The following is a 14092-nucleotide window of genomic DNA, read 5'->3' as shown; positions in this document are numbered from 1 at the left end:
ACGATACAAAATACACACGACGAGCGATCGACGGCCGTTGCGATGTTTGCGCACGCGGAGAGCAAAAAAAAAAAAAAAGAAGACGTTGTTTAGCCGAGTATTTGGAGACACACACACACAGATGCCTGTTGGACTACGACGACGACGACGACGACGACGACGGCGGCTCATGGCTTTATACCCACGCACTCCATAGGCGGGAACAGTATATGTATCTCGACGAGAGAATCAAAAATAAAAATAAAAACGGCCGAAAACCAACTCGCGCACAAGTGCGAGCAGGCGAGTCGCTGTGTTTCTTCGCTGCTTATACTGTCGTTTCCGTTAAAAATACACACCGCGCGCACACATCCCACATGCACGCAGCGACGACGGCACGCGAGAATAAATACACCAGCTGCTGCTGCTGCGCGACGCTCGCCAGTCAAATACCCTAAAAGTGCCTTCGTTTTTACCGCACCATTATATGCATACATGCGTTTTCGATCTTCGGAGCGCCCTTCAGGGGCGTTACAAAAATTTCATCCAATTTTTTCCATTCGCAACACAATCGTATGTGTATATAAATATAATACACGACTGGGGGTAAAAAAATTGTACCACGCATCGGAGGTGATTATTTTCAATTGTCTCGCTTCTCAGCTTTTCTCTCGCATATAGCGAGAAAGAAGCTCCACAGCTCGCAGAAACGCTGGTGGGATATTATTTATGAACGAGTGTCAAGACAGCAGCAGCGTACAGTATAGCCGAAACGGCGCGCGGGAAGGTATAGGAGAGGGTATAAGGATCGTCGGGGTAAAACTGCAACTGCGCGCCGCCGGCTTATGGCTTAATCCATGGGCTATACATGTATATACGGCGTATATAAACCGCGTAGCGTCGCCAGCTATATATGGTAGTTTTACACCGCTTCCCTTATACTAGCTGCTGCAAGCTCCTGCGGCAACAGCTTACGTGTATAATTTTCTATATCCTTGCAGCAGCGGCAGCAGCAGAGAAAGAGAGAGAGAGAGAATTGCAGCCCACGATATCTAAAGTTGAAATTTCTATACCCTCCGAAGATGTGTCTGCACGTTCACGTATACGTATATACATATCGAGAGGCTGCGCGGAGTTCAACGACTCTCTCTCTCTCTCTGCACACTACTGTGACTCTTCGGCTCCTCGAGCGCCGTACATATAGATATATACGTGTATGTGCATCGTAAGAATAAACACAGCACAGGTAACATTGAAATGTGTCGCACGACTTACCTCTGTGTTCAAGTGGGTTCTCAAGTTGATACCGACGTCGTTGAAATATCTTCGTTGAGAAAACAAATGGTAGGTGTAGAGAGATGCCACCGTGCGTGGGGGAGGGATCGCTCGGACGACTACGACGACACACTTACGTACGTACGTGTGTGTGTGTGTGATAAGGCTGTGTCGGTGTACAAAAAGCACCGCAAGCTCGCACTCGAAACCGACGAAGCGGTATACGCACAGTCGCACAGTTCACGCCGGAAAAGCTCGCGTTCGAGACGCGGTCGTGGCCAAGATACCCTTTTTTTTTTCTTTTCCTCTCTCGATCACTTCGACACTCGCTTTTACTCTGCTGCTGCTGCGGCGATGGTGGACACACGCGCGCACAGACACAGACACTCGCACACGCGTTCACAGCGCACACATCGCTTTACGGCGCACAAGCACGGGGCGCGCATTTGGCAGTGGTGGTGCGCGCGCGATGAAAACGAGTCCTCTCCTCCTCCTCCTGCGACGAACCGAGTTGATGCTGCTGCTGCAGCCGCCTTTACCATGGGAGCTTCGTCGCACGACTGAAAATAGTGGCTCTTCTCGCGACTGAGCATGCTCGTAGCGCAGCAGCAGAGGGAGGCTGCGACTACGGTCTACTACTATACGGCGACGAGTCGGTTGCGCGCCGGCGCTCTCTCTCTCTGTATAAGCGCAGCCAATGGACCATCTACATATATACGATATACATACATCCAAAAACCATCAAAGCGCTCGCACAGCCTCGCGCGCGCGCGAATCGCAAGCTCGCTCGAGCTTTTATACAGTCGGCGGCGCGTTTGATCTTGGCGGTGCCGCTGCTGCTGCTCGTGCGGGAAGGATCTTTCTCTCGTGTCATCAATCATGTGCAGCGGGCGAGCGCGTCGATACATCTTTTTTCGCGATACCGCGCGATACGCCAAAGTTCGCGTATTCGCGCTCGCGGCTCGCGTGTGCGGGTGGCACGGATTTTTGTACATTATATATAATTTGAACGTCGCAGCTGTCACGTCGGTTGATCGGATGCGATTTCGAAAACATGTACTTGGCATGTTATACGATCAAAAAGAAACGGCTTTACTTTTTAGATCGAATATTTCGAATTAAAAGTATAAAGATTTGACCGCAACCGCAATCGACGCTTTATATAATTACTCTTGCGAACTTCCACGTGTCAAGCTGTATATAAGTGACCCAAATCGCGACGCGATCCAGCAGAATTATCAGATGCATATATAAAGGCATATCGCATCGTTATGTCTTAATTTATTTTAATAAAGCGCGTCAACCTGGCTATTATATGCATCATCGTGCGCGCACGATGCCGATGCTGTGGCACAGGTGAATGCAGGTCGGTTTCTAGGCCAAAAGCAGCTGCGAGACACTCGACCTCCTCCTGCGCTCTCTCCCTCTCTCTCGCCCTCTTCTCATATTGGTTTTTGTGGTCTAGCTGCGGTGCTACGGGCGCGAGCTTTTTACACGTTATTATATGTGTGTAAGCAGGCAGCTCGTTTGCACCTCAGCCGCGCGTGTATAAACTTTTGTTTGTGCGGCCCAGCACGTGTGTGCTTTATACGACGTATACATATTACGAGCATGAAAATTGTGGCCCCTCGCGCGAGCTTACTTGTTTCTTCTTCTTCTTTCTCTCCTTTTTCGTGTGTATACCCGGCCACTCCCGCAAGCTCGCCATCGTGGACCTCGACAGACGATGTCGTCGTTGTCGTCGTTTTCTTATTTACATCATCCACACCTCTTGAAAGCTCAATTGCACTCTATCTCTGCTTGTGTATACGCGACTATATATTATATACGTGAAACGAGCTGACGTTGCACGTACAACTATACTACATACACACAGACATACTGCTCTTCGCTTCACGTTTTTTTATGCTCGAAAAAGTACAAGTACCCGCGCGCGCGGCGATAAGACGACGAAGCAGCGGCAGTAGCAGCACGGGATGAAGAGCTCGAGAGAGAATCTTTCTTTCTGCGCGGGCCCGCTCGTCGATCACTTGCGTACTTATATAAATACGTTGTGCGTATCTGCCATTGCTCAACGATGTTTGCAAAGCTCAAAAAAAAAAGAAGATTAAATTAAAAAAAAAAAAATTAGCTTCGTTTAGCAATGAAGTTGTGCGCTTACCTTTACTGTATTTACTTTCAAACGTTTTTACAATCTCGCGGCAAAAAATTGATAAATCTACGAGTTGATAAACCCCACTGCATTCGATGTAACTTCGTCAATTGGTTTTCCTGATTATGAAGTGCTGAAATGCTATTGTAATTTATGCTTTATATTAGCAACTGAAAATAGAAAATTTTAAGTTCTGTAGACTTGCTCTTCCTTTTTAGGTATAAAATAATATTTGAAAATAGTTTAGACGATTCTCGAGTCTATCGGAAAATGATGACAAACATCTTTCAACTTGACTCCGACCTCCACTTCAAAAATAATTTCTGTAAATAATTTTATTTGCATATCAATGAATCGATCAATTATGACTCAGCTTCCTAAGAGATTTGATTGAAGATCATCATATCCATGCGTAATCGAGTTCTTAAAATCAACGTTATTTCTAAGCTTTACCTCGCACATCCTGGCCTTGATCATTATAATTTTCGCAAACGCCAATGTTTCAGTGTATACAGCAACGGTCGGCTTGAGAACCGGCACCGATAAATTTTTGACACTCCTCGAGTGTAGTTTGCGTTGAAATTGCTCCACGGGCAGCAGCGATACCGACGCTGCCGACCCACGAAGCGAGGGCTACTCCAAATACACAAGTTATAGCGATTACAGCCGTGAGCTTGGTGTACGTCGCTGCAGGGGGACTGGGGGAAGGCATCGATGCCGCTTGCCGACGTTCGGCCGATAACGTGGATCCACCCCCGCACGAGCTTTGTTTATTTATTCTGGTGTCCATTGGGCTCGAGGATGAATCCAGAAAAAAAATGTGCACTTTGGTAATCTAATATTTGACGCTGTATATAATTTATTTTCTACTGCAATTTACTATCACATGAAGATATTTTTATAATATGAAAATTTGACAATACTTTTTTTATTGTATCGAAAAATTTAAATGCAATCGTGTACGAGTCTTTGTTTTACACAAAAGCTACTGGAGGATCGCGATCATTCAGTTCGCAAACTTACAATCTGATATTCTCCAGCAGCGTTAATTATAATTCGTGTCAAATCCTTGCACTTGAACACAAACGGTAACAGTGTGTGATTATCATGTTTTAACGTGTACCAATAATATTTCGATAATATAGGCATCGCTAAAAAAAATGCTTTTTTAAGACATAACGAACGCAATGGATTTTTAGCGATGTTGATTACAACATTTCAACACACGTAATCATATTCATAACGAATGAAATTTGAATATTATTAACACATTTATAGTATAAGATTCAAATATCCACGACTATGATACATTTAATAAAATTGTAGATTTTTCAAGTAAAGGACAAATTTTATAATATCAAGTATTTTTATAACTTTGATTTGTTATAAATATTTTTCAATTGCAATAACTATTACGATTTTTATTGCTATTACCTATTGCAAAAGTCTAATTACTCAAGTAATAATTAAGTAGTTCTTTCTATTGTCTAAAATTTCACAATTAGACCATAAATGTTTCATATCAAAAAAATAACGACTCAACGATTCTTATTTAACATTCCATATTTTCAATAAGGAATGACATTAACAGTTCATAACATGCAAGATCCATATGTACAATTATATAGTATACGTTGCAAATAAAGTGATTATATTGTAATCAATAAATAAATGAGTATTAAAGACGTTAAAAAACAACCAAACGAACTAACAAACACTCAAACAAACAAAATGACTATTAATTTTCAACCACATCATCATCCTCGCTATCACTCTTAACATATTCTTCGTCCGAATTCTCCCCACTACCCACAAATGTTTCTTCAGTTTTAATAAAAGAAGCTGGTAACTTGAAGTTGGGCGTAATCTGAGTGATGGAAAAGCGTTGAAGCGGCCCAATTTCATCATTGGTATTGAGCATTTTAACTCGAGGTAATGGAACAGGTTTACGCGATTTTTTCTCTTCCTTACTATCGTCGCTGAAAGATTCAAAGCTTACTGGATCTTCTAATGATGGCAGTGGCAGTGACGGCGGCGGCGGGGCTGGCCGCGATGAAGTTGAAAATTCTTTATCCTCGAGTCGTTCATCATTTTCAGTTTCAACAATAGTTAAATCTTTCAACTTTGGTGTTGAAGTAGTACCAGGTAACTTTGGAACCGAGGCAGCTAAATTTTCTCCGCATTTGGTCATTTCTAGAAAAAAAAAATAATAATTTTGTGATTTTTATTGAAAATTTTTATTAGAATTTCTTATTTATTTATTACCTGGTTCGATTCTAGAGGCACAAGAGTCCCTACGAACTTTATTGTACATTCGTTTTAATGCCTTGAGCTCTCTTTCTTTCATAGTTCTTTGTTTTTCAATTAAAACTTCTTTCAATTCGCTCATGAAATTTTTTTTCAACAGTTTGTCTAATTTAAAACTTTCCATGATACCTTCACTACTTTCTATAAGCGGTCGAATATATTCTTCTCTTATATATTCTTCAAATACTTCATCTTGTATTTCTGGATAGTCATCAATCACAACAACTCGTCTATTATCATTTTCTAATGGGAACAAATTTTCGTTATTCTCTTCCTTCTCTACATCTTTTACAGCTTTTTTCTGTGCCTTGGCTATTAATAAACTAGAGAATTCCGCAAAATTTTTAGCTTGTTCTATCATTTTATAAGCTTCGTTCATTTTGTCTGTAGCAAATTCAGCAAGTTGTGTGTTATCTTCATCATATTCAGCATGTGTATCAATATATTCTAATATGGATGAGATTTCTTGAAAGGCAGACTGAATTCTTTGAGAAGTCAAATCTAAGTGAATGTAAGTATCTTGCCATTTCGAATTCGGCAGACCTCTACAACAAATGTTATGCGAAATAATTTTCTATTAATTATCAATAATATTGAAAATTAAATTTAAAAATTACCTGAAAACTCGTTTAACTGGTTTTACTTCAGTTTTTTGATATTCTATGTAAAGTTTTGTAAGTTTTGTATGGTAAATATCTAGTAAATTAGTCAGACTTTTTATAATTTGTAAAAGCTTATTATTAGGAACTCCATAAGTATTAATCTCTTTGGCATTGTAAGTATTTGCAATAATGAATAACAATTCTGATTGAACCAGAATGAATGTGTAGTACAAACTCTAAAACATAAAAATTAATTAATTACAATTGAACTTTTAATATGGTTGTGAATAATAAATTATATTACTTTCATGTCTTCATAGCTTCTTTCATTTGAATCTTTATCACTTTCAAACTCAATTTTTGTCAAGATGCAATTAAGCTGCATCTTATCAGGTAAAAATTCGTAAATGTCTTGAGCTTGTTCGTAGTATATGGAAGATAAATTTTCAAAAATTTCTATCAGTGCCTGTTTCATTGAAGTAACAATATTTAATTTTCTATTTCCCAATAGACTGCAATGATCAATAAAAGGTAGAGCATAAAATACATTAGTTGTTCATTCAATTTAATCTTATAAGTAGAGATGCTTACGAATTTTTTTCTTGCAAAAAAAGTGGATTCGATCTTTTACGATAAACCCTCCTCAAAATTTTAAGACATTGTTTGACTAACTGATGTAGATCATTTTGTGCAGTGATAAAATTTTTTAAAGTTTTAACAGACATCCACGTTTTTACTTCCTTGTAGCTAAACATACAACAAATTGTTGATGCCATCACTGCTATGCAAATACTAGTTCTGCTTTCAAAAAAGCTTGAAGCTGTCACAGCTACGGTCGAGCCAATGTAAGGGAACCATTCAATAATACTTCTGTATCAAAAAATAAAATGATAATTAAAAATATTTGTAATGCAAATGTTAAAGCAAAAATTTAGTTGGATTCTACTTGCTTATAAACGGAAGGAGAAGGATCTCTGAAAAATCCTTGTATAGCAAGCGCATGATCATCTAACAATACATTTGAATTTGCAATTATTTCTAGATACCTCATTTTCAATTTATCATCCTGTTGTGAAAGAATAATTGTATTAATATCCTCAAATTAACAACGCAATTTTTTCATTATGTCAAGTATTAGTTACTTGAAAAAAATACTGCCAAACAGAACTTCGATTTTGATACCAATTAGATTCATAAGTTTCTGGATTTTGCGAATCGCTCTCAATCGTCGAACATTCCGCCCTATATCTAGGTATGTAATCAAAATTGTTATATCCCAAGCTCGTCAATGCTTGATGTAACGCGCTTCCCTAAAAAAAATAACCACACAATAACACTTACAAATATTTTCTTGTAAAAAATCAATAACTAGCCAACTGCACACAAGTTAATTACTTCAAGAACCACGTCCTCTTCGTCTTGTAAAATTGCATTTGAATTATCGTTAGAAGTGTTGCTAGACATTTTGACGGCTTTTTGTTGTTGTTTATTTCGACTCGCTGAAGCTCCGCTTCGCCGACAGCATATAAAATTTAACAATTGACTAACTGCAATTCAACTCGATTTTTCTAGTAAGTAATTATTTAAAGCATCGAGCTATAGATGGACTTGATGATGCCTTTACGGTTTATCGGTTTATACTTAAAATGTTTATTTTTGTTATCAATATTTGGAACAATTGACGTACTGCAACTTCTGTTTACATTTCTACATTTCGATGCACAGGAGGTTAACATCTTCTGCTAGAGTTCGTACACAAGTCTGCATTATCGACAGCAGTTGTTCCATGTTTTTCCAGTTTTCACCACGCGTGATGAGGCCGCAAGGCGCAATGTTACTGTCAGACTACATCCAGTCGGTTTGATGTTTACATGCAGCAAATGAATTAGTTTCATAACAGTGTTCGATTGTACTTGATTTAAAACACAATTGTTTGACTATTTTTTAAACGAGAAACATGCCTCTCCCAGCAGCATTATTAGCTAAATTAGCTAAGCGAGGAATAATTCAAGGCAAAGGTAAAAACATAACCTATGGTCTATTTTACTAATTGTGTTGATGTTTCGTTCGTAATGTGTAATGATGTTTGAATATTTTTGTAGATGATAAAAAGGAACCGAAGAAAAGGGTACATGAAGAAATCATTGCCGAAGATTATGATGTTGTTAAAGATGACTTTGATGAAGTGGATATCAGTCAAAAGTTCATGGTGAGCATTGAACAGCATTTATTTTTGTATTTTTTTAACGACATTTTCATTTTTTTTATTCATTTTTAGGGATATCCAGCATGTCCAAATAAATACAACATCTACCACGATTGTTCAAAAAAATGTAAGGAATTGTGGGGAAAAGGACATCCCCAACCTTCAGAAAAATATCTCAAGAGACAAATGAAATTGCTTCAAAAATATCCATTACCTGAAACTTGGAAAGCTGTTTATGATGTTGGAAGGTATTGTAAATGTTGCATCTCATTCATTTTCATCTGTTATTGACATTTACTTAATACTTTTTATTTTTAACAGCGGAATACATTATTATTGGGATTGGTCTTCTGATTTGGTTTCATGGTTTCCACCAGGTCATCCGAAATGTCAAATTTCTCAGCCTGCATCTCAACTAAGAGAAGAGTTACACCTTAAAGAGGCTGAAAAAGATGATGATCATTCAAGCGATGAAAGTGGTAGTGATCAGGAAACAACAGAGGTAGGTTAAATAATCGGAATTAATCAAATGATACAAGATGTTAAATTATGTATTGATGACTGACATTGTTATTTAGGTTGAAGAACCAAAACGCTATAAAAAAGACAGCACAGATAGATTGACTAGTGAAAAATCAGATCTAGACAGAATGGATCGTGAAAAACCGGATAGAGAGAAATCAGATCGCGATAGATCAGACAGACACAAAAGCGGCGACAACAGAAGGTTCCATCACAAGAACAGGGAGAACACTAAGAAAGATAGAACGCTAGATCCTATGGACCCAGCTGCTTACAGCGATATACCAAGAGGTAAATGGTCAGATGGTTTAGTGAGAGGAAACGAAGCCAAAACTGGAGTCGACAGTACAGCTACTGGTCCGCTCTACCAAATGAGACCTTACCCTAGCCCCGGTACCGTTCTAAGGTCGAACAAAGCTAACAAAGAGTCAGATGACAAAGACGAAGAATCGGAATAAATCAATATACATTCCAGACGGAGCATGACTCAATGAAAAAAAACTGTTACTCATAAGATTAATCAATGTATAATGATTAAAAATTAAATTAGATGTAAATAATCTGATACAATATTATGGCACATAATACAAATGTAAATATAATAATAATGATAAATGTAAAAAACGTGAATAAACTTGTTGAAATACAAAAAATCGACGTTTACCATATGGCTACATAAGACTGAAGAAAAAAAACCCTAACGCATCGTATGAAGCTACGAATATTTACATGGATTACGTAAAACATAAAATATCGTTTTTTTTTTCTTTCAAGTATACATGTAATAAAATAATAATAAATATCTGTAAAAAAAACCCTAACTGTTAAACTACCATCGAGTTGATTATATTTCGAATAATCATAAAAAACAAAAAACCCGAGCTTGGTGCCGAATCGGTCGATTCAATATTGATTAAATCTCTCTCTCTCTCTCTCTCTCTCTTTAAAAGGTGAGCATCTTCTCGACGAAATCGACGATTCCGCACCAAGCCCAGCAATTTCATAATCTCGGCTCGTCGCGATCCCCGGGGTTCCTCCGGTCGGCCATGCGGCAGTCGCGCGAGTCCGACTCCGAGGGCCGCCAGCCGATGTTGCAGGCGCAGCTGGCCCTCTCCTCGGCGCCCGTGAGCAGGCACATGTGCCGACAGCCGCCGTTCGATTGCCGGCAGGGCGATTGGCTCTGCTGGGCGCGGAACGACTTGATGCCGTAGGCCTTGAGCGAGCGCGGCTGACGCACGAGCTTGCCGAGCCGCAGCAGAGGCCTCGTCGTGTTGTGTCCGCAGCCCACCTCGTCGAGCTGGCACGTCTTGATGTAGGAGCCGCTGCTCGCGGTCGGAGCGTAGTCGTGGGCCAGCCAGAAGAGCTGACGATCGTAGACGGCGAGGACGGACGGCGCCTGGACCTTGGCGACGAAGGCCCGATTGCCGCCCCCGTAGTCGGCGCTCTCGATCACCTTGGCCTGGACGTTGATCCAGAAGATCTGCTTGCTCGGGTTGTCGACGACGAGCTCGTCGCCGCCGGCGCCGCTGATCAGGAACTTCTTCGACGTGCCGTCCATGTTCGATCGGTAGATCTGCGTAATGAAATATACAATGATCGAAACTTGGAGTCTCTCTCTAGAGTCTAAATTCTCTCTCTCTCACGTTCTCCACGCCGTTGAGCACGGTGACGATGAACATGAGTCCCTCCTTGCAGTCCAGGACGATCCGCCTCGGTTTCTCCCTGACCACATGCTCCTCCTTGATGGGGCCGCGCTCGAACAGTATCGTCTGGTAGTCGTTGCTCTCGTCCACCACGTCGATCTCCTGCGACTCGCCGTCGATCACGTAGAACTTGCGGCCGACCAGGTCGTAGGTGATGCGCGCCGTGGACACGCTCGGCTGGTACTGTAGCACGAGGCGATCCTCGTACGGTCGGCTGCTCGTGTTGAGACGGCGCGAGTGGATGCGGGCCATCGCGTCGATCCACAGCAGCCGATCGGTGTCGAGGTCGTAGTCCTCGGCGCTCACGAACTTGTGAAGGATGCTGGGCGAGTCGATGCCCGTGGTGAGATTCATGAGCAGCAACTCGTCGCCGTCGAGCAGGTACAGCTGAGCGGGTAGCGTACGGCCTTTCGCGTCTATGCTCGAGCGCAAAATAATAAAAACAAACAAGAGTACGTATATCGTTCGATCGTGGGTTATTAATTGAAAAGCGAGTACAAGTCGAATTGGAATCAAAAATGAAAAATTAGAAGGAGAAATAATGAAAAACGATGAAACGCGAGAACACGGTTGAATCCAGAAATTTGTCAAGCTCGATGCGCAAGCTCGTGATTCGCAAGCTCGCAATTTTCACGAAGACGCGTAGAAATGTACAATAAACAATACTTACGAGGACTAGCCGAGCAGGTGGAACTATACCTCGCCAGGATCGCGAACAAAACGATCAGCCTAATCATCCCGAACATGGTGCAGGTAACGAAAGAAAAAAAAAAAAAAAAGAACGACTCGTTGACAATTTCCTGCTGGGATCCAGCCTCTCTCCGCTCGCAGAGAAGCAGATCAGCAGGCAGTCTCTCTAATATATATACTTATATATGTATTACGGTAAAAAAAAATAAATAAATAAATAAATATTACGCGCTTATGTATGACAACGCGTCGAACGCGATCCTGTCTAGCGACTATTTGCCCGCGGTCGAATATACCTACGACGATGCCCGATGCCGTTGCAGCCACGGCACAATCGTCGTATGTCATTGCACTTAGGATTCATCAAGCGATCGGCCAATTGGTGGCGTTGATGCGTACATACGCGCGCCGCTCTTTTATCTCGCATATACATGCGACTCTCTCTTCGGGGCCTCTAGCTGCTGCTGCTGCTGCTGCTGCTGCCTGCCGCACGCCCCGGCCTCGTCGCATACATATGCGTGCGTGTAATCATTCGAGTCCGCCGGGGCTCTCGGAATCACCGCCTCTTCCTATAATACTGCACATGCGAGAGATCAACGCCGACGACTCGCTTCGTTTTGCGCCGTTATTATGGGGCTCGACGCCGAGCCGTTACACACGTATACACACGCACACAAACACATAGAGACTCGCACTCGCAATGGACGACGATGTCGATGACGATGATTATTTGCGACGTGACCTGCCATATATGGGACATTAATACGCGAGGCGCAAATCTTTTATTTACATCTGCGCGTCTATTATAATACGGAGCTGCGACGCTGGACACTGATGTTTCTCGGACGCTGCTTATGCTGCACACAGCAGTAGTCTCGCCGAGTCGTATCCTAAATATAATAAATAATGAACAAAAAAAGTACAATTTCGTTGATGACTCCCCGGCGTCCGATATCTGCCTTTTTTGCCAAAATATATGCATATATTGAGAGACAGAGAAAAATAAAATAAAAATCCATCGTACATAAGTTGCATCACGCAGTATACGGCCGCCCGTACTGCCTGTCTGGCATGATTCCATAAATATCAAATTTCGTGTGTTTTTTTTTCTATTGCGAAACTTTTGTATTTTTCAATAACAGTTCGAACCGTCTAACGGACTTGGTCGGATTCTCTATCGAACGAATTCTAATCGTAGCGTATATATCCACACTCGCGTCTCGACGTTCATCGAGATTATGACATTGACAATTTTCGATTTCGAAGGTACAATCGAACCGTGTGTGTGTACATAAAATCAGTTTAGTCCTATCTCGTCATGATAATAGCACACGTAAACCGGCCGCCAGCACTCAGCAGTATTCGAATCATAACCGCTCCGCGAACAATTTTCTTTACCGACCCATTGGAGTAACGCGAGCGAAATTCATACCCGCGGTAAGTGTGTGCCTGTGCTTTGTGACTGTATGCGTATGTATGTGTGTGTGTGTGTGTGTGTGTTGCGTCGAAATTTTTATCGTACTACGTGTGTACGCTGTATAGTAGTAAGCTATATATGTATATATATGCAATCTTTACGACAAGTTCGCACATGATTCCGTTTCGTCTCTCCGAATTACGATCCTCGTCGTTTTTCACACACGCAAACCATCCACACAGTTCAAAAATCCGATGCTCGTTCTAATCGTCGTCTACATAATACAAGCCGCTAAAACCATTGGTATCTAATCGGAGTCATTGAGCATTAACTTCTATGTTTACGCCGCACATCATCGACTCCGCAGCACGTTACACACTCGGACTCGGGTGTTATAATTGGCAAAAAGTACATGACTTACTGAGTCCCGAAAAAGCGCGTCGTTAAATTTCGCGTAGTGTGTGTGTTTGTGTGTGTGCATAAATGAGACATACCGTGCAATAACCGCCGATTATTTATCGTCGTGGGTTATCTGCGTTTTTTCGAAAGAGAAAAGCCACGCTGAGAATCAAATGGAAATCTCTCTCTCGTCTTCATCTCGGCTGAGCATTAACGATTGCCATTGCTGCAGGCTGAGCCAGACAGTGTGTGGTTATCTCATTACACAAAAGTAATAATGAAGAGTATAGGTTCCAGAAAAACGAGAGGTTAGATACTACCTACTAGAATCATATATATATATGTCATATATGTATTTACTATATCATTTTGAATGTAAGTAGTAGATTTTAGGTTTTGAAAATCATCATGTACATTGTGTTTGATGCTTCATTCATATGAATATTATTATCCGGGAATAGTCCCAAGTGTGTAACTACTACTGTGTACATACGCTGAGAAACTAATAGTTGTTTTCTGTTTTTATTGATTGCAGTCAAAGCAGCCAAGTTGATATTGACAGTACCTGTTGAAAGCTTCATACATCTTTGAAGACATGAACGAGAAGTCTGCTGCTTATAGTTGATGAAGGAATGACTCAGTATTGACATGATCCTGACAATGTGTACATACAGTATGAAATTTTGATAAACAAAAATTTTATAAACAACTTTTTTACTTGACTGGACATTTGTTGACTGACCAGTGTTTTGAAGCTACTTTGATAACATTTTATCAGGGATTTTTTAAACCATATACATCAGTATACTAAAGATTTATAAGTCGTAACTACTTCAAAGG

The 14092-nt window shown here is 41.0% G+C and overlaps 6 protein-coding genes across 9 annotated transcripts in view; 2 read left to right on the top strand and 4 right to left on the bottom strand.

Annotated features, from left to right (window-relative positions):
- Nucleotides 1-1759, bottom strand: part of LOC106656461 (chondroitin sulfate proteoglycan 4) — a 44724-nt gene extending 42965 nt beyond the window's left edge. The window contains exon 1 of the mRNA XM_014377459.2: nucleotides 1255-1759. The gene's annotated coding sequence lies outside the window, so the exon portion shown is untranslated. The remainder of the gene's footprint in view (nucleotides 1-1254) is intronic.
- Nucleotides 1760-4350: 2591 nt separating this feature from the next.
- On the bottom strand, nucleotides 4351-7179 carry LOC106656462. Its single transcript, XM_023462067.1, has 5 exons — nucleotides 6907-7179; nucleotides 6620-6827; nucleotides 6331-6551; nucleotides 5672-6258; nucleotides 4351-5599 (listed from the first exon to the last, which is right to left on the bottom strand). Exons 1-5 carry the CDS (start codon nucleotides 7089-7091, stop codon nucleotides 5145-5147), a joined length of 1656 nt encoding a protein of 551 aa, XP_023317835.1. The 5' UTR covers nucleotides 7092-7179; the 3' UTR covers nucleotides 4351-5144.
- A 67-nt stretch (nucleotides 7180-7246) lies between these two features.
- Nucleotides 7247-8012, bottom strand: LOC111694336. The gene is made up of 3 exons (XM_023462119.1): nucleotides 7711-8012; nucleotides 7458-7625; nucleotides 7247-7381 (listed from the first exon to the last, which is right to left on the bottom strand). Exons 1-3 carry the CDS (start codon nucleotides 7777-7779, stop codon nucleotides 7247-7249), a joined length of 372 nt encoding a protein of 123 aa, XP_023317887.1. The 5' UTR covers nucleotides 7780-8012.
- Nucleotides 8013-8150: 138 nt separating this feature from the next.
- LOC106656520 (polyglutamine-binding protein 1) lies at nucleotides 8151-9801 on the top strand. Its single transcript, XM_014377529.2, has 5 exons — nucleotides 8151-8333; nucleotides 8418-8524; nucleotides 8594-8769; nucleotides 8843-9023; nucleotides 9100-9801. Exons 1-5 carry the CDS (start codon nucleotides 8273-8275, stop codon nucleotides 9499-9501), a joined length of 927 nt encoding a protein of 308 aa, XP_014233015.1. The 5' UTR covers nucleotides 8151-8272; the 3' UTR covers nucleotides 9502-9801.
- A 43-nt stretch (nucleotides 9802-9844) lies between these two features.
- LOC111694328 (low-density lipoprotein receptor-related protein 6-like) lies at nucleotides 9845-11809 on the bottom strand. Of its 2 annotated transcripts, XM_023462054.1 has the most exons (4): nucleotides 11665-11809; nucleotides 11417-11475; nucleotides 10687-11162; nucleotides 9845-10616 (listed from the first exon to the last, which is right to left on the bottom strand). In XM_023462054.1, exons 3-4 carry the CDS (start codon nucleotides 11098-11100, stop codon nucleotides 10044-10046), a joined length of 987 nt encoding a protein of 328 aa, XP_023317822.1. In that variant the 5' UTR covers nucleotides 11101-11162; nucleotides 11417-11475; nucleotides 11665-11809; the 3' UTR covers nucleotides 9845-10043. The 2 variants fall into 2 exon arrangements, with proteins under 2 accessions (XP_023317822.1, XP_023317821.1); XM_023462053.1 differs by lacking the exon at nucleotides 11665-11809 and having other exon boundaries at nucleotides 11417-11564.
- Nucleotides 11810-12645: 836 nt separating this feature from the next.
- LOC106656534 (phosphatidylinositol 3-kinase regulatory subunit alpha-like) overlaps nucleotides 12646-14092 on the top strand; it is a 92796-nt gene continuing 91349 nt past the window's right edge. For 2 of the 3 annotated variants that reach the window (XM_023462124.1, XM_023462126.1), the window contains exons 1-2: nucleotides 12646-12873; nucleotides 13788-14091. The gene's annotated coding sequence lies outside the window, so the exon portion shown is untranslated. Of the gene's footprint in view, nucleotides 12874-13402; nucleotides 13561-13787; nucleotide 14092 lie in introns of those variants that run through there. The other variant, XM_023462125.1, reaches the window with a different exon arrangement.

The sequence above is a fragment of the Trichogramma pretiosum genome, unplaced genomic scaffold (assembly GCF_000599845.2).
Source record: "Trichogramma pretiosum strain Unisexual culture from Peru unplaced genomic scaffold, Tpre_2.0 scaffold20, whole genome shotgun sequence".
NCBI lineage: Eukaryota > Metazoa > Arthropoda > Insecta > Hymenoptera > Trichogrammatidae > Trichogramma > Trichogramma pretiosum.
The sequence above is the reverse complement of the archived record's forward strand: the minus strand, read 5'-3'. Positions and strand labels throughout refer to the sequence as shown.

Excerpts from the sequence above, each read along its gene's own strand:
- LOC106656462 (XM_023462067.1), bottom strand. The coding sequence starts at position 7,091 with ATGGCATCAACAATTTGTTGTATGTTTAGCTACAAGGAAGTAAAAACG. Across the intron at positions 6,259-6,330 it reads CCAGTTAAACGAGTTTTCAG|AGGTCTGCCGAATTCGAAAT; the intron begins GTAATTTTTAAA and ends CATTTGTTGTAG. Across the intron at positions 5,600-5,671 it reads TGCCTCTAGAATCGAACCAG|AAATGACCAAATGCGGAGAA; the intron begins GTAATAAATAAA and ends TTTTTTTTCTAG.
- LOC111694336 (XM_023462119.1), bottom strand. The coding sequence starts at position 7,779 with ATGTCTAGCAACACTTCTAACGATAATTCAAATGCAATTTTACAAGAC. Across the intron at positions 7,626-7,710 it reads AAGAGGACGTGGTTCTTGAA|GGAAGCGCGTTACATCAAGC; the intron begins GTAATTAACTTG and ends TATTTTTTTTAG. Across the intron at positions 7,382-7,457 it reads TTTGGCAGTATTTTTTTCAA|GATGATAAATTGAAAATGAG; the intron begins GTAACTAATACT and ends CTTTCACAACAG.
- LOC106656520 (XM_014377529.2), top strand. The coding sequence starts at position 8,273 with ATGCCTCTCCCAGCAGCATTATTAGCTAAATTAGCTAAGCGAGGAATA. Across the intron at positions 8,525-8,593 it reads ATATCAGTCAAAAGTTCATG|GGATATCCAGCATGTCCAAA; the intron begins GTGAGCATTGAA and ends ATTCATTTTTAG. Across the intron at positions 8,770-8,842 it reads GCTGTTTATGATGTTGGAAG|CGGAATACATTATTATTGGG; the intron begins GTATTGTAAATG and ends TATTTTTAACAG.
- LOC111694328 (XM_023462053.1), bottom strand. The coding sequence starts at position 11,492 with ATGTTCGGGATGATTAGGCTGATCGTTTTGTTCGCGATCCTGGCGAGG. Across the intron at positions 11,163-11,416 it reads CACCTGCTCGGCTAGTCCTC|ACGCGAAAGGCCGTACGCTA; the intron begins GTAAGTATTGTT and ends GCTCGAGCATAG. Across the intron at positions 10,617-10,686 it reads TGCTCAACGGCGTGGAGAAC|ATCTACCGATCGAACATGGA; the intron begins GTGAGAGAGAGA and ends TTCATTACGCAG.